This window comes from Prionailurus viverrinus, chromosome B4 (genome assembly GCF_022837055.1).
Source record: "Prionailurus viverrinus isolate Anna chromosome B4, UM_Priviv_1.0, whole genome shotgun sequence".
In the NCBI taxonomy this organism is placed as follows: domain Eukaryota; kingdom Metazoa; phylum Chordata; class Mammalia; order Carnivora; family Felidae; genus Prionailurus; species Prionailurus viverrinus.
The window spans coordinates 28,786,110-28,804,683 of record NC_062567.1 but is presented as its reverse complement, the minus strand read 5'-3'; the positions used below and the strand labels follow the sequence as shown (position 1 = coordinate 28,804,683).

At 34.9% G+C, this 18,574-nt stretch overlaps 1 protein-coding gene across 7 annotated transcripts in view; it reads left to right on the top strand.

Moving 5' to 3' along the window:
• Nucleotides 1–18,574, top strand: part of CUL2 (cullin 2) — a 156,937-nt gene that overhangs the window by 83,418 nt on the left and 54,945 nt on the right. For all 7 annotated transcript variants that reach the window (XM_047866153.1, XM_047866154.1, XM_047866150.1 and 4 more), the window contains 3 exons: nucleotides 3,412–3,514; nucleotides 7,280–7,374; nucleotides 14,811–14,916. In XM_047866153.1, the coding sequence (XP_047722109.1) occupies nucleotides 3,412–3,514; nucleotides 7,280–7,374; nucleotides 14,811–14,916 (304 nt within the window). The remainder of the gene's footprint in view (nucleotides 1–3,411; nucleotides 3,515–7,279; nucleotides 7,375–14,810; nucleotides 14,917–18,574) is intronic.

Here is an 18,574-nt window from a genome sequence, read left to right as displayed (position 1 = left end):
CAGCTCAGGTCATGATCTTGTGGTTTGTGGGTTTGAGCCCCACATTGGGCTCTGTGGTGACAGCTTGGAGCCTGGAGCCTGCTTCAGATTCTGTGTCTCCCTCTCTCTGCCCCTCCATCACTCAAGCTCTGTCTTTCTCTCTTAAAAATAAATAAACATTTAAAAATTAAAAAAAAGTACAAACCCAAAAAGCACAGAGATACCATTAAAAAAAAAAAAAAGAAAAATGCAAAAGTACATTCTCACTGAAGATGTCAAACAGTATATAAGTCCTGTATATGGGTTGAAATAGTTTCCATGTATTTCCTGCCCTGCACAGATCCTTTTACCCTAAGTGGAAAGTCATTTTAATCAATTTTGTTTACATGTACATGTGGTGGATAAATTGAGATACTAATTTTGGTGATAGAAACCATTTGGGCACATAATTAGCATATCATGCTGAAATTAAGGTATTGAATCATGTTAATTTTTCAGTATCAAGTAAGTTGTGTATTCTAGAATTAAGTGTATATATGGCTTCAGGAAGAAGAGAGCAAATATGGATGAAATTTCTTGAAGTAGGTATTCAGAACTTAAAAGATCTTAAATATACCATATCTCTGCTAAAAGAATTGTTGATCTGGATCCTGGCTAAATTTAGTCTTTTTTAAAAATTTAAATTTAAATTTGACTCATTAATGTACAGGTGAATTTTCATAACATAAACATACCCATGGACCCAATAAATAGAACACTCCTAGCATCCCAGAGCACCCTTTCTTACCCCCTCAGTCACTAGAGGTAACCACTGTCCTCACTTTTTTTTTTTTTTTAATTTTTTTTTTTACATTTATTTATTTTTGAGAGACATAGAGACAGAGCACAAGTCGGGGAGGGGCAGAGAGAGGGAGGCACAGAACCCAAAGCAGGCTCCAGGCTCCAGGCTCCAGGCTCCAGGCTCCAAGCTCCAAGCTGTCAGCACAGAGCCCCATGTGGGGCTCAAACCCACAAACCATGAGATCATGACCTGAGCTGAAGTCAGACCCTTAACTGACTGAGCCGCCCAGGTGCCCCTCTCCTCACTTCTAATATGTTTAATTCTGACAACACTTTTATATCTGATTTTACTAGGGTAAGATTGAGATAACTAATTGAGATTGAATATAAATCTCTATGGTAAAAAACCACAAAACTATTAGAGATTTAAATTATGTAGTGAACTAGGACTTCTTTTTTTCCCCACGGAATTTATAACAAACCTAGAGGGCTCCAAGCTGGATCCAGGAGCTCATCTAATACATTATTTTAGGGCAGCTTTCTTCTGTATTTATACCTTTCTTCTTCTTCTCTCCCCACACTATTATCAGTTTTCTGTAAAATTTCTAAATTTTTACAAATTTAGATATAAATTTCTATATTTATATAGAAATAAATTTCTATAGAAATAAATTTCTAAATTCTTTCTTAGGTGATGCATGTTAAAATTTCTACTTTTTTTGTAATATAGGTTAATATATTTATGTTGCTGTTGGTAAGTAGTTCTTTTATGCTATTATATTTAATCTTCTATTTTTTAAATTTTCATTGTATCTAAGTTGATTTAAAATAATCGTAAGGGGTGCCTGGGTGGCTGAGTTGGTTAAGTGTTGACTTTAGCTCAGGTCATGATCTCATGGTTCATGAGTTCAAGCCCCACGTGGGGCTCTGTGCTGCCTGCTCACACTCTGTCCCTTCTCTCTCAAAAATAAATAAACATTAAAACAAAAATAAAAAATAAAATTGTAATAGTTTCATACTGTACTTTTTTCTACAAAAAAATCTGGCGCAGCAGTATTGCACTATATGGATATTTTTGCTTCTCTTTTTTGCTGTAAACATTTTTTGTTTATGTTTAGTATAATAGTATACCGAAGAAATATGTACATATATACATGAAAATATTTTATCAATTACTAATTGTAATTAAAAATAAAAGGATTTAGAAGGAACCTGGGAAAGTCTGACCAAAGTCTACCTGTCAGTGACCTCATGTGGAGAGGGCTGCTTATTCTTTCTGGAGTAAGGCTACTAGGTAAATAGGCAGAGCATGTGATACTGATTCCCTTTCTTCCTTCCATCACCAAGTGTTTAATAAATGCCTATAATGTGCCAGGAATTGTGCCTTGAGGCTGGGAATACAGAGATAATTAAGAACAGGCTAGTGTGGATGGAAAAGGTATAAATAATTTCTATTATATAAAAATGAATTCTGTAGAAGAAGAATATGTAAAATGTTATGGGGCTATAGAAGAGGAAGAACCTGCATCCTACCTCTGTATTTTTTAATAATGGAAATTTTTTTTAAGCCCCACACAATGTGGGGCTTGAACTCACAACCCTGAGAGCAAGAGTCACAGCCAGGTGCCCCTCTACCTCTATATTTTTAAGTACAAATTTTTATTTTGCCATATTTCCTGATCCTTATTTTAAGTATATTAATTGTACTTATAATATAAGAAAAGCATATTAAATAATTGACTCCATCCCAAATAATTAACCTTATTTTCAGTTTTTATCTGCATCTCCAGTTAGGCTGTTCCCAGATTGCTTCATGTGTTCTTTATCTTAAACATCTGGTCAGTAATGCAGTTTATGAAGCATGTTAACATTGATGAGTTTATTTGGTTTTTACAAAGATTCTTTAAGAGATATCAAGAGACGGTTTGTTACCCTTACCTTAGAGATGAGGAAATGACAATGTAGAAAGGTTAAGAGACTTGGTCAAGATCACTGGCTAGTAGAGCTAAAGTCTCATTCAGATCCCATTTCCTCTGTCTCAGATTAAAAACTCTGCTACAGTATATATCTACCATTTGTGATACCTAGCAGGGTACTTATTTGGTATTCAAAAACTTAATTGATTAATTGATATTACTATTCATATTACAATTCTTCTAATGGAATAAATGCTGAAGGATAGTGTATCGGTTGCAGTGTATTTTGATGAGTACTATAATGTAGGAAAATGTGTCACATTAGTAATTTTTGTAACTTTTGTTTCTCAGAATTGCTTATACATATCTACTTCTTATGATATTCTATAGCCTTTTGTTGATATTATGCTTATGTCCATTCTTACATAAACTTTATTTTGTAGGTTTCTGGGTAACTTGATTTCCCAGAACCCACTCTGAATTTTAACCTCTTAGAGAAGAACCATTTTCCTTACAATGCTGTCTAATAATTCTCAAGAAATATTTGTCGAATGAGTAAATGAATAACTCTTTCAGTGCTTTTTAAAGTAAGCATGGCTATGTATTTTACTCTTTCTATATCTGTAGAATCCTAAATTGCTTGAAATATTTCACTTTTTAATGGCAAACTTGAGTTAAATCTTTTGTTTTAAAATAATATCTCTAATGAATATGCAAACCTTAACAACTTAACTAGAGATATCTATGCTTTATGTGTGGCCTATCCTGAACCCCTTGGAGAAAGACTTTATACAGAAACTAAGATTTTTTTGGAAAATCACGTACGGCATTTGCACAAGGTAAGGAGTGATACATACATGATATAAATATGTTTGTAGCTGGGTAGTCACTTGACTAGTTTACTGTTTTCCAGTGCAGAATTTATATTAGATTAAGGTTATTTGCTTTGTTTCCTAAATAACATTTTTCTGATTATATATATTTAAGATCTATGAGTTAAGCATTACGTTGTTAGATTCTCCAAAGGATATCAGGTTTAGTTATTCAAGATTGTATAATTAGTAACTGAAAGAGTGGGGTTTCAAATCAAGGTTTGCTCAACTTTAAAATTTGCTTCTATGTCCTCTGGATGGTGTTTACTAGAACCAAATTTTCTCTTATTCTTCCCAGCTCTTGGTAAATCTCTATTATTTTCAACCTCTTAGCTGCCTCTTCATATCCTACATAAAGTCTTACAAAAGCCTAAAACTAAAAAGGGAAATGATAAATTAAAAAGCATGATAGAGACTGTCCTTGTTACCAGTTACTTTAGTTAGTAATGTCATATGTACAAGGGCAGTATCACAGATTTGATCTTTGTATGAACAAAAGAATTTCCATGTTGGGGCTATAAACTGGACTTTACCTTTTATTAGCCATGTGACCATGGGCAACTCACTTAATCTACCTTGTGGATTGAAATGTCTTTGTTCTTTTTCTCTTTAAAGTTTATTTTGAGAGAGAGAGGGAAAGAGAGCATGTGAGCAGGGGGAGGGGCAGAGATAGAGAATCCTAAGCAGCTCCAAGCTGTCAGCGTAGACCCCAACTCAGAGCTCAGTCTCACAAACCATGAGATCATGACCTGAGCCAATATCAAGAGTTTGATGCTTAACTAACTGAAACACCTAGGTGCCCCATTTCTTTATCTTTAAAATGGAGATAACACTATATAATAAGGTGTCTGACCTTGGGCGTGGCTAGGTGCAGTTATGTTTTAAAGTGGTGATAACCCCAGAGCATAATTGATTGATGTTTCCCTTAAAACCTTTAAAGGTAATGCGCTACTTTTTATTATATATGGCAGATACATTTTAGTGTTCTAATATGTACATTTGTTAGTTGATAAAAGCAATTTTAATAACATACTTTAAATTATTCTTAAAATGTTTAGTATGTGAAATTTTGAAGTTCTGCTATGATAATCTAGTGAACTTTGGTTATACCATGATTGTTACCTGTGTGAGCCATTTATCAATTTTGTACTTTTATATATTAGCATAGTTTGCATTTCTTTAAATGTTTTATTTTGAAATACTTTTCAGACTTACAGAAAAGTTGCAAAAATAATACAGAATTCATGTATCCTTTTTACCAGTTTTCTTAAGGTTAACGTCTTGCATAGCAGTGGTACAATTATTAAAGCTAGGAGGGGCACCTGGGTGGCTCAGTTGTTTAAGCATCCGACTCTTGGTTTCGGCCCAGGTCATGATCTCACTGTTTATGGGATCGAGCCCTGAATGGGGCTGTCAGCACAGAGCTTCCTTGGGATTCTCTCTCCCTCTCTCTCTGCCCCTCCCCTGCTTTCTCTCTCAAAATAAATAAATAAACATTAAAAAAAACTTCGAAATTAAGTTCGAAAAAAACTTCGAAATTAGTGGTATAATTGCATTTAAAAATGATACTGTGAAATAGTTTTAGGAAAGTTTAGATTACTTATATAATTATGCACCATATGTTTTCTCAGATTCTGTGACAAAAAAGAAGTTGGCTAATTTATTGATGACAAAGTAAATTATTAACATAATCAACAGATTAGAAGCAGTTTTACCTGTGAGAAGAAAATTTGATTTGTTGGGGGAGGGAACTTTTTAAATTACTAAAGCATTACATTGCTGTTTTAGATAATTTAGAACATTCTGGTAAGCAAAAACAGGAAAATCATCACCCAAACATCACTCATGCCTCCAGAATTAACTACATCTATTTTGGCATATATTAATATATATACATATATATAACTTGATATTTGTCTTTTGCATACTTTTGCTTTATTTTTTTATTATAAAACTGAATCATATACAGGTTTTTTCCTAATAATTTATTTAGTTTTTAATTTACATCCAAGGTAGTTAACATATGATTTCAGGAGTAGATTCACAACAGTGATTTCAGGAGTAGATTCCTTAGTGCCCCTTACCCATTTAGCCCATGTCCCCTCCCACAACACCTCCAGCAACCCTGTTTGTTCTCTATATTTAAGAGTCTCGTATGTTTTGTCCCCCTGTCTGTTTTTATATTATTTTTGCTTTTCTTGTCTTATGTTCATCTGTTTTGTATCTTAAAAGTCCTCATACAAGTGAAGTCATATGTATTTGTCTTTCTCTGACTAATTTCGCTTAGCTATAATCTGCTTTTCGATTTTAATAATAATGTAAGTCTCTTTCTTGTCATTAAATGAACTTTTATAATCCTGGCAATGATGTAAAAGTTTTCATTGTGTGGAGGTACTGTGATTTGTTTAAATATTCTCATACTGCTGGGCATATGGATTATTTCCAATTTGTGTAATTTGTTTTTATAAACAGTGCTTCTGTGAATATCCTTGTAGCTAAATTATTTTTGTGCAGCTGAGTGTTTTATAGGATGAATTCCTAGACATAGAATTATTGAGTCATAGGTCATGAACATTTTTTATTGTTTTGACCTACAGTAACAAATTGTTCTTATATTTATTCACCCAGCAGTATCAGTTCCTATGGGTGCTCTTTTCTCTAGCATTATTAATAGCAGTTGCTATTTTTAATTAATTAATATGATAGGCAAAAAATACTATTTATAGGTTATTTCTGTCTCTTGAGCCTTAATTATTAAAATCCCAAGTTTAAAAGCATAGCATTTTATCAGAGAATTAATTAGATGGAAATTGAGGTCGACTTACTTAAAGTCATATGGACAGTTAATAAAAGAACTGAGATAAAAGAACCTAAGATCTTTTGAACATCATTTCAGTGTAGTTTTACTGTTAGATTTATTTTAAAAATTAGACCTCACACTAAATGTTTCATTTTCATTTTTCAAAAAATAATAGATTTCTACTAAGTAAATATAAAACAGCTTATTTGGGGAATATAGAAAAGGTGTTAATTTTCATAAATAGTCTTATTTACATAAGTGAATAATTCAGAGTGATAATATACTTATGTAACTAGCAGGATGATCAAAAGTGAGGGATTTGAGGAAGTACACAGATACATGGCAGTAGAATTACATCCTACCTTAAACTGATCTTAGGGGCGCCTGGGTGGCTCAGTCTGTTGAGCGTCTGACTTTGGCTCAAGTCATGATCTCGCAGTCTGTGAGTTTGAGCCCCGTGTCGGGCTCTGTGCTGACAGCTCGGAGCCTGGAGCCTGCTTCTGATTCTGTGTCTCCCTCTCTCTCTGCCCCTTATGCATGCTCTGTCTCCCCCTCTCTCTCTGCCCCTCATGCTCTCTCTGTCAAAAATAAATAAACATAAAAAAATTTTTTTTAAATAAAAAATTAAAAAAAATAAACTGATCTTAATAAAATATTCTAGCCCGAAGACAACTTCACACCATTACATTTTGTCCTTTTAGAGAGTGAAACAGTTTACTCTTTAGTATGGATGCTTTATTTTCATATCTAAGGCATATTTTTTTCTGGTCATTTCAGTGTTCTTAAAAGTAGTTAAATTAGAATGTAATTTGTAAATGTAATTTACAATAGAATTATGTCATTTTAGAACATTAATTTTTGATAAATTTCATACCTTACAAATGAAAATAATTAGTGCTTTCCAAGTAAAAGTATATTTCTTCTTTATATAGAGAGTTCTGGAGTCTGAAGAGCAAGTACTTGTTATGTATCATAGGTATTGGGAGGAGTATAGCAAAGGTGCAGACTATATGGACTGCTTGTATAGGTAAGTATGCCTTGAAACTCTTGACAATCTATAAATAGTATTGCCTGCATTCAGTAATTGAAGGAGTTTTGGTTTTTGGTTTTTGAATCACCTCTTACCCATAGAAATAAACAGAGCTAAAGTGTTCCCTGCTATATGGACTGTGTCTGCTGTGGAGAAAATGTAGTCTGGGTCATGGAGGAATATGGGAGCCAGGCAGTGTGTGGAAAGTTATTCTCTGAAAACTAAAACTGTATTTAATTCTGTAGTTCTGTGTGCTAAATCTTGACAAGAGTTCCAAAGTGGAACTTCAGCTTGGATGAAGCTTAGCAGAGTAAATCCAAGCCTGTGTTCCCTGCCAGTATGCTCTTTTTGGACTCTAGGATTCAGTATTTTATGTTTTTGTGGAAACACTTCCTTGTCAAAGCACTCACCAGTTTTTCTCTTGAAGTTCTACCCTATCCTATAGGCATATTGAATTACCTACAGTGTGTTAATGCCCTATGGTCTCTCACATTTTTGTCTTTCTTGATGCTGTCATATCTATGTAGATGGCTTTTCTAGAAGCCAGTCTTTTCTAGAACTAATTCTTTTTTTTTTTTTAATGTTTATTTATTTTTGAGAGAGAGAGTGCGAGCACTGAAGGGGCAGAGAGAGAGAAGGAGACAGAATCATATGCAGGCTATAGGCTCCAAGCTGTCAGCACAGAACCTGACACAGGGCTGGAACTCAGAAACTGTGAGATCATGACCTGAACTGAATTCAGACACTTAACCGACTGAACCACCTAGGCGCCCCTCTGAATGAGTAATCCTGATGTATTTTTCCACATTCTCCTCTCTGAACTTCCCTCGTCCTTGCTCTACCTAGTTTCCTGCGTAGATCCTTTGTGTTAACTGTCATTCCTGCATGTTCCTATGGTAGTCCACACTGATCCTCTCTAACCTATTCACATAGATGATGGAAATAAATTTCTGGGTACATGAAGCAGAGACCTATTTACTGAAGAATGTTGGATAAATAAGGAATAGTGGCGTTAAGTAACCTAGGCCTTTCACCCTTGGAATTAGGGTGTCTGCTCTTGAAATTGTTGTGGCCTCTGATGAAGCAGTGATAATTTTGGCATCTGCATTGTGGCATGGGCTGAGATGGACCCCTGCCTTAGTTTTTCATTGGGGAGAAGCTGAGGAGTGAAGCTGATTCTCAAAACATCATCTGTACAGTTACACTCTGCATTGCTGGAGTAGCACACTGAGGCCAGGGCTTGGTTCTCTTGCTTGGCGTGTTTGTCCTTTGTCACTGGTTCATATTCCTGTAGGTTTTTATAACAACACTGGAGTTTACTCACTGTAAGTTGCTTCTGTTAGAAACTGGAACTTATTTCAACAGCCATTAGCTTTTATATCTTCTTAGAAGAGCCAAGTGTAATAAAATCAGAAGCCAGCAATTGCTGACAGGCACAAGATTTACTGTGGCTTTGGCTTTTATAAACAGTGTTTGCTATACATTAAACATCTTGACATTTCATGTTTTTTTTTTTTTTTCCCTCATCCACCAAAGTGAGATAGGCATAAATAGAACTTTAAGAATTCCCTAGCTAAATTAGGAGAATTACAGGAATTTTGAGGATGAAAGTGAGAGCACATGCATGCTTTGCTATTGCTGAGAAGCTTGGGCCACTGGTATACAGATAACATGAGAGAGTATTTAAGACTATATGCCAGTGCAGTATGCTGTGTGCAGTGGGATACCTCTTGAGCCGAGACATTGTGGTAAAGATTTAAGTTGTTTTTCTATTTTTTCTTAGATTTCTAGGTTCTCCTATATCTGCATCTCTGTTTACCAAAATTAATTAATTTGGTAATTTAAATTAATGATAATATTAATAAAAAATTGGTAATATTAGTGAACTTTTATTAAATATATATTGTATATACACAAATGTGTGTGTATATAAACCATGTGAGGTAGTTGATATTGCCAAATTTGCAGCTGAAGAGACTAGATTCAGAGAGGTTAAATGACTTTGCTCAAGGTCATTCAGTGGAAAAAAATTTTTGCTAATACCAACCCAGATTGGTCACATTAAACCCATTCAATTTCTTCATTCTACCTTCGTCTCATCCTAGATTCACTCTTTTAGTCATTTAGGTAGATTTTTTTTCTCATCTTTTGTCTTATACTTTGCATTCTTTCTAGGATGATCTCAATTACTTCTGGTTTTAGCTACAACTTACATATTATTAACCACCAAAATATTTGTATATCCCAGGTGGTCTTAGGTTTCAGAGGAGTATTTTTACCTAACCCGCCTATACCTCCAGGTTATTCTGTGGGTACATTGTACTATTGCAGATTTCAAAACTGAGCATGTAATCTTTTATATACTGTCGCCAGTATACTGTCCCCAGTATTACTATTTTTAATTGGTAGTAATACTGTACATCCAGGCATAAATGCCGAAAGTCTCAGTTACCCTTTCTTCACTTAGGGTTGTCCTTTCTCCCTGATCTCTATTGGTCACATCCTCCAAATGTCTCTTAAATTCATTATTTCCTTTGCATTGCTATTATAGTTCAAGCTTTTTATCATTTCTCACCTGGACTATTAATGATAAAGTCCCTATAACCAGTCTTCCAACCTTTGATTGCTAATTTATCGTATTTACTAAACTCATATTTTTTTAACATGCAAATTTGATCACTCTCTAAAATCATGTAGTAACTTTCCACTATCTATAGCAAAGACTTAGAACTAATGGCTAATGGGATTCACATACAGAGAATTGTATTTGACCTCTGTGATGCTGGCATCATGTGGCTGAACATCATTTATTTAATTATATTGGTAGAATAGGTGGTAAGATCCTTTTTATAGAGGATATAGTTGGCAGTAATTACATGAAAACTGCTTAATGATAGTTTTTAATTGTAGGGTAGTGAGGTTATCCAGGCTAGCTATCATTTTTAATCATAGTCTGTAAGGATATATTTGTAGAGAAATATAAAAGAAGAATTCAATTTTGTTTCAAAAGTGTTTTTAAATATTTTTATGAAGTAATTTCTACCCTCTTGTTTATCCTGATTGATTTCTAAGATGGATATGCATTAATATAGGTAATTTAAGGATTCTGACTATAAGGGAAATGCTGATACTCCTGCCTGCCTTTCCCAGTACTACATAGCTCTTTAGACCCTGCTGGCCCTTGGAGTATTAACGACTTTTGAAATCCAGTAGGTATTAGCATGAGAACAATTTTTGTAATGCAATTTCCTATGATAGATTGAAATGCTTGGTTTCTCTGAGGCTTCAAAGTTACTTTAGGCTGTTCATTATTGGCAAGTACTATTTTTAATTGTGTCAGTGCTAATACTCCAGAAAAGTGAAGGATACTTATTAAACACTTTGTAGGTAAAGTAAATTATAAAAACATAAAAGTTATAAAAACTATTGCATCATACATGAGAAGAACAATCAGGTATTGCCTTTAAGAAATTATTGGGACCTATTTTCTTTTATAATTTCTTAGAACATATGTCTTTAAAAACAAATGTGTCATTAATAAAATTGACTGTAAAATATTAAGTTAAGAATTGTATCATGTCGGGGTGCCTTGGTGGCTCAGTCTTTTAAGCTAAAAGTCCAGGTCTTGATTTCAGCTCAGGTCATGATCTCATGATTCATGGGTTCAGTTCATGGGTTTGGGCCATGGCTGGCAGTGTGGAGCCTGCTTGGGATTCTCTCTCTTCCTGTCTTTCTGCCCCTCCCCTGCTTGTGTATGCTTGTTCTCTCTCTCTCTCTCAAAATAAATAAACTTAAAAAAAAGGTATGCATATCAAAATGAAAACTTACACTATTTACATTTTAAGTTACGTCTTTAAATTATTTTAAAAGCTTGTCTTGTCAAGCTTAAATTTAACATTGAGTAGAAATCTGGAATGAGAAAGCTACAATTAATGGAAGTTAAAGTTTTATTCCATGAGGTAAAGAGAACAGTGACTTGTCCTGTCAGAATGGAAACATAAAGCTCCACTAAACCAGTATACTGGCTCAAGAATATACATACAGCTCGTTGAAACAGATTAGTGATTCCAGACTTCTGCAGGTCTAGCAGCTAGTTCTTCAGAGTTAACAAACCACTATGCTAGGAAGTTTACTCTATAGGTATAAGGGAGCTACTTAGGATTCTGAATGGGTTAGTGACATCCTGAAAGTGGAATTTTTAGATGAATTGGAGATGGCAAAACAGAAAAAAGAGACCAGTCATGAGAGTGTTGCACATGATCCAAGCAGAGAATTAACAAGAGACATTGGAAGAGAGAAGGAAAGTAATGGGAGAGAATAATGAATAGTTTAGGAGGAGATGAGGACTGGCTGATTAAAAGAGTAGAATGGAAGGATGAGAGAGAAGTGTTTCTAATCTTTTACTGGGATCGCTGTGGTGGTACCACAGACCAAAAAAGAAACTGGTTGGGAGCAAAGGATTCGTATAGGAAGGCACATAGAAATGGTAAAGATATGGCAGTTAAGTCCGTCCACTCAGGGAACATGTGTCACAGTTGAAATATTGTATTTGTTCATATTTGTATATTCTCCCAGATGTGTAAACTCTGTGTGGAAAGACCACATTTTTGTTTTTCATCTTTCTGTCCCTAGTGCCTGGCATTGTACCTGACATAGAGTTCACACTCAGTCAATATTTGTTGAATGAGAAAGGGAGAACTCAAGAGTTTCTGTGCCAGCTCTTCCACTTACTAGCACATTGACTGTTGGCAAGTTCCTTAAGCTCTCTAAGCTGCAATTTTCTTACATATAAAAGGAGGATCATAATAGTACCACATGTATGTATCTGATAGTATTCAGCTGTATAAAATGCTTAGGGGTATGCCTGACATGTAACATAAGCTCTATAAATGTTAGTAATTACTTGTATTTCCTGGCATTCATGGCTTTTATGATCCGGCTCCAGGCTGCTTTTCCAAGTTTGTGTTCTAATATTAGCTTTTGTTATTCCTGTTGTCTGGAATGTTATCCATTTATTTATTCAGTAATTCATCAAGGAAATATTTTTTGAGGACTTCATATTTACCTGCCACTGGTTCTGGATGCTGTGTGTGTGAGCCAGGTCCTTGCTTTGTGGTTGTTATAATCTAGAGAGGTGACAGATGTACAAAGCAAGTAAACAAATAACAGAATTGGATTATTTCACACAGTAGTGAGTACCATGAAGAATATAAAACAGTTGTGTATAGTCACTTCAGTGGGAGTGAAGTGGCGAATTAAAGTTCATTTGGATTGGGATCAGGTCAGGCCTGAGAGAAATGTGTTTGAGCTGACACCTGAATGACAGAGGCCAGAGGTTAAAATATCTCTCCAATTTATATATCTTCATTTCAGGCCAGATATCCCAAATCTTCTATTTCAGGTAAAAAAAAAAAAAAAAAAAAAAAAAAAAAAAGCCATTCTTTCTCTATCTCTTACTTCTGTCTCTGTCAGTCCTATTTCCCTTTCTTCAATTGGAAGGCATGGTTGAAAACCCAGCATAAAATTATGAGGATCGTAGTGAGAATAGAAGGAAGGATGAAATGACATTTTGCAGGAAAAATATATTAGGACATTGTACATATGGGTAGAGGAGACTAAAATATCAAACAGAGTACCAAGGTTTTAAGCCTTGGAGTCTAGAGGCTTGAAATTAGTGTGGGAGTGCAACTTGTGTACATGGTTGTGTCTATACAGCTTTGGAGTTGTACTTTCAAGAATTGTAGTTTGCATCATCTCCTAGAGTTGGTGGTAAAATAACACAGTTGAAATTTTTGTTGCCTTTGTTTTCAGTTTTAGTTGTCTGCACATGTAAAGTGGACTTTTCATTTTGATGCAACGAACATTAGAAAGTGTGCGTTTAAAAAGAGATTTTGTGGTTATTGCCTAAGTATTTATATGTCTTTAACTATATACACATGACAGAACCTTTCAGGTGGTAAGTAAGCATTAAAGGCATTGTAGTGAGGGGCGCTTGGGTGGCTCAGTTGGTTGAGTCCAACTTTGGCTCAAGTCTTTATCTCGCGATTTGTGTGTTTGGGCCCTACCTCGGGCTCTGTGCTGACAGCTCAGAGCCTGGAGCCTGTTTCAGATTCTGTGTCTCCCTGTCTCTCTGTCCCTTCCCTGCTTGTGCTGTAACTATCTCTCAAAAATAAATAAATGTTAAAAATATATGTATCAAAGGCATTATAGTGAAATCTAGGATTGTGAAAAGTGAGTACTAGAATGTTTCTTTTTAAAATTTTTTTAAATATTTATTTATTTTTGAGAGAGAGGCAGAATGCGAGTGGGTTAGGGGCAGAGAGAGGGAAACACAGAATCCGAAGCAGGCTCCAGGCTCCGAGCTGTCAGCACAGAGACCGACGCAGGGCTCGAACTCACGAGCTGTGAGATCATGACCTGAGCCTAAGTCGGATGCTCAACCGACTGAACCACCCAGGTACCCCAGTACTAGAATGTTTTGAGCCCTTTCTACATATTTTATTTACTTTAAAGAACTCTATTCATTTCAGTAATTCTTAGTTACTTGTCTTAGAATATGTTGAAACATTATAAAGCGATTGTCCTGGGTAGACAAAGTGATTTTACCTTTGTCAGTTTTGCCCATACTTTCTACTGTCTGTAACAGTCTATTTCATTTTCTGTCTACTGATCATGATCTCTTTTTGTTGTTGTTTAATTACATCTTTTCCTGGTGATGAAATATAAGTTGAATGACTACCTGGATTTTTATTTTTTAAGCATTTTTTTTTGTTTAGTTCTTTACAAAGTGAACTTACCAAGAGAATCTGGGAATGAGTTAATTAGATGGTAGAAGGATTATAGAAGCCCCTTGGGGAGGAGTTATTGGGCTATATGAGTACTGAGAAGTTTTAGACCAAATCCTTGAGTTAATAAAAAATTTTTTTTAATGTTTATTTTTGAGAGAGAGAGAGAGAGAGAGAGAGAGAGACTGCGCATGTGAGCAGGGGAGGGGCAGAGAGAAAGAGGGAGTCACAGAATTTGAAGCAGGCTCCAGGGCTCGATGTGGGGCTCGATGTGGGGCTTGAGCTCACGAACTGCGAGATCATGGCATGAGCCAAAGTCAGACGCTTAACTGACTGAGCCACCAGGTGCCCCTACCCTTGAGTTTTTTAAAGTGAAACTGGGGTGATAGGGTTTTTTCCCCCACTCTAGAGGTCATATATTTTGGCTCTTAAGGCCTTGCAGAGAAAGTTTGGCTAATACTTTTGTTCCTTTTTAATTATATTTCTAATTTCTGCATAATTAATTTGATATATTACCAAACTATTTTATAGTTGATTTATAACCCAAAATTATTGTTTTAAAGTTGCAAGTTATTTGTTTTACTACTGATTTTAACAGTTATTTGTTTTCCTACTTACTTTAATAATAATATTATATTTGTTTTTCAGGTATCTCAACACCCAGTTTATTAAAAAGAATAAATTGACAGAAGCTGACCTTCAGTATGGCTACGGTGGTGTAGATATGAATGAACCACTTATGGAAATAGGAGAGGTAGGAAATTCTTTAAATGACTGGCAAGCATAGGAGTGTTTTTATATATATATATTGAGGTAATTTCATTCACTGTCCTTTTTTCAAGGACACTGTGTTGACTACCTTAAAATTGTCGAAAATTTTTTTTTAAGTTTATTTATTTTTGAGAGAGAACAAGCAAGGGAGGGGCAGAGAGAGAGGAAGAGAGAGAATCCGAAAGCTCTCACAGCAGGCTCTGTGCTGTCAGTGCAGAGCTTGACATGGGGCTCAAACCCATGAACCAGGAGATCACAACTTAGACTGAAATCAAGAGTCAGACACTTAACTGACTGAGCCACCCAGGCACCCCCAAAATTGTCAAGATTTGAGACATCCTAAATGTTAATAAAACACTGCAGTGATTTCCTAAGAATCTTCACATAGATGAGAACAGAAGAGATGTGATTAGTATTATTTTAATAATTAAATTAATGATGGATGAATAAATGACAAGGTTAATAGTTCCACTATGTAAAAAGCTCATAAAATGCATTTTAAAAATGTTGAGACTCTTGCAGTTAAAAAAGTGGAAAGGTCATGGACTTGAGAGGAAATACAGATTTATGGATATAAGAAATTATTTTTTAAGTTTATTTTGAGAGAGAGGCAGCATGTGTGTGCATGCGCGGGTGGCAGAGGGGCAGAGAGAGATGGGGAGAGGGAAGGGGAGAGAGAGAGGGAGGAAGGAAGAGAGAGGGAGGGAGGGAGAGAGAGAAAGAGAGAGGAGAGAGAGAGAGAAAGAAAGAAAGGGAAGGAGGGAGGGAGGGAGGAAAGGAAGGAAGGAAGGAAGGAAGAAAGAAAGAAAGAAAGAAAGAAAGAAAGAAAGAAAGAAAGAAAAGAAAGAAAGAAAGAAAGAAAGAAAGAAAGAAAACCTTAAGCAGGCTCCACACTCAGCACAGAGCCTGATGTGGGGCTTTATTTTACAACCCTGGTATCATGACCTGCACCCATATCAAGAGTCAGACGTTCAATCGACTGAGCTATCCAGGTGTCCCATGACAAATTTATTTTAACTTTAAAAAGTAATTAAATCCAGAGTGAAACAATTAAGTGTGCAGGTCAAGTAATTCATTCAGATTCTTGAGGCACAGTGCAAATTTAAATGTGGGAAGTTACATAAAGCATATATTCATTGTGAAAGAAATACTCTAGTACAATGTTTGTTTATTTCACGTACTACGTATTTGTTGACTAACCAGACACTGGGGATACAATGGTAAACAGACAGAAGTTCCCTGTCCTCATGGGGAAGCAGTGCCAAATAAGTACAGAAATTAATGTTAAATTGTGATGGGTGTTAATAAAAGAAATAAACAGCTAAGATGCAGCATGAGGAAAGTTTTACTAGAATAATCCTTTTAGAAAGAAATTTGTCATCGTCTTTCAGTAGACTTTAAAATGTTTAATATTTGTTAATTAGGTAATCCCATGTCTAGTAATCTGCACTGTGAAAATGATAAATATGGAAAAAAAAGTTTAACTGTTTAAGAGTATTCCTTGTAATCATTGTTAGTAAGGGTGACTAATGGGTAGACAATCCAAATGTCCAATATCCAATAGTAAAAAATCATACATAGAAGAATATATACAATATGATTTTGTTATAAAGGCAAAGAGATGAATTAGTAATAGAAAATACTTCATAGAAACTTTAATAAAGGGGAAAATATTTTATGAAAAAATGTGGACACATTGTATGTTTAATAGGAATAAAACTGCAGGGGGAAAAAGGATGCAGAGTAATGGATTAGTGGGAAATAACAAAATCTTAACAGTAGTTGCTTTAGTTAGTAAGGTTATAAGAATATTTTAATGATGGTCCCTTATCATCAGCGTTGTCAAGCTCACTCCTCCCAGAGGAAATCACCATAAACCATTTGGTTTTTGTCTTTCCTGAATTTTACCTGCACATTTGCATGTAAATATTTATACATACAATTTAATTTTAAATGTTAATGGAATCATAGCATATATACCATAATGATATCACACCATATATCTTGGAACTTGTATTTCTTGCTTGTTTTGTTTTGTTTTTTGGTTAATGTGTCTAAGTGTTCTTTTTTGTTGTTGTTCATTTATTTTTTTAATTTACATCCAAGTTAGTTAGCATATAGTGCAACAATGATTTCAGGAGTAGATTCCTTAATGTCCCTAACTCATTTAGCCCATCCCCCCTCCAGTAACCCTCTGTTTGTTCTGCATATTTATGAGTTTCTTATGTTTTTGCCCCCCTCCCTGTTTTTATATTATTTTTGTTTCCCTTCCCTTATGTTCATCTGTTTTGTATCTTAAAGTCCTCATATGAGTGAAGTCATATGATATTTGTCTTTGTCTAATTTCGCTTAGCATAATACCCTCTAGTTCTATCCACGTGAGGTGTTCTTTTCATATAAGTTTATTTTTGTGAGAGCTCAGTATTCTATAATAGGGATATAAAATAATTTATTTATCATTTATTAGACTATTCTCCTTAGTTTACAGTTCTTGTTGAAAATACCACTGTGAATATCATTGTTCATTTGTTCATTTATTAAGTATTTTTTAAACCCCTTTGTGTGCCAGGCACTTTTCTATATGCTCGGAATTCAGTAATGAACAAAATAGACACAAACCTCACACTCAGGGAGTTAACATTTAAGTATATATCTCTTTGTACATGAGCAGAAATTGTCGTAGAGTTGGTACCTGGAAGTCAAAGCATCCTGAATTTTGATAGCACCACCAGCTTGCTTTCAAAAGGCTTTAGTTTTCTCTCCCACCACAGCTATAAGATCACATTTTCTTTTGTATCACTTTCTTTTTTCCCTGTTGGTGCTATTTAAAAATATAAAAATAAGGGGAAACTTGAAGAATGTTCCTTCTGGGAAGGCAGATGCTTTTACTTATTTGAAATGGAATTACCAATTGATCAGAATAAAGTTACCCCAGGGAAACAGAATAGAGGCTAAAACCAGACTAATAGCTGTATAGATGCAATTAAGTTGGAAACAGAGGAGCAGTCAATTTTTGATACTGAAATAATTTGTACTCTCTATGGGAAAAATGTATTGGAATTTAAATGTGGAAGGCAAAACTTGAAAACTTTTAGAAGGCAATATAAGAGCACACATATCCCTGACATTAGGCTAGGGAAGTTCTTAAAAGACATGAAAAATACAAACAATAAAGGAAAAGATTGATAAAATGGAGACATTAAAATATAATGTATTTTTACTAAACACTTTTAAAAGAACTCAAAAGTTAAGTCACAAAACTGTGACAAATTGCAGTATATATGTCAAGGGATTAATTTCTACAGTATTTAAGAACTCCTAGTTTTTATTGAAAACAAGATAAATATTAATAGAATAATGGGCAAAAGAGATGAATGGGCATTTCACAGAAAAAAAACTAAGACATACAATAAAAATATAAAAAGATGCCCAGCCTCGCTCAAGAAGATGCCAGTTAAAACCAAAAGGAGTTAAGAGCACCTGAGTGGCTCAGTCGGTTAAATATACTGACTTCGGCTTAGGTCATGATCTCATGGTTTGTGGGTTTGAGGCCTGCGTCAGGCTCTGTACTGACAACTCAGAGCCTGGAGCCTGCTTTGGATTCTGTGTCTCTCTCTTTTTCTGTCCCTCCCCTGCTCGTG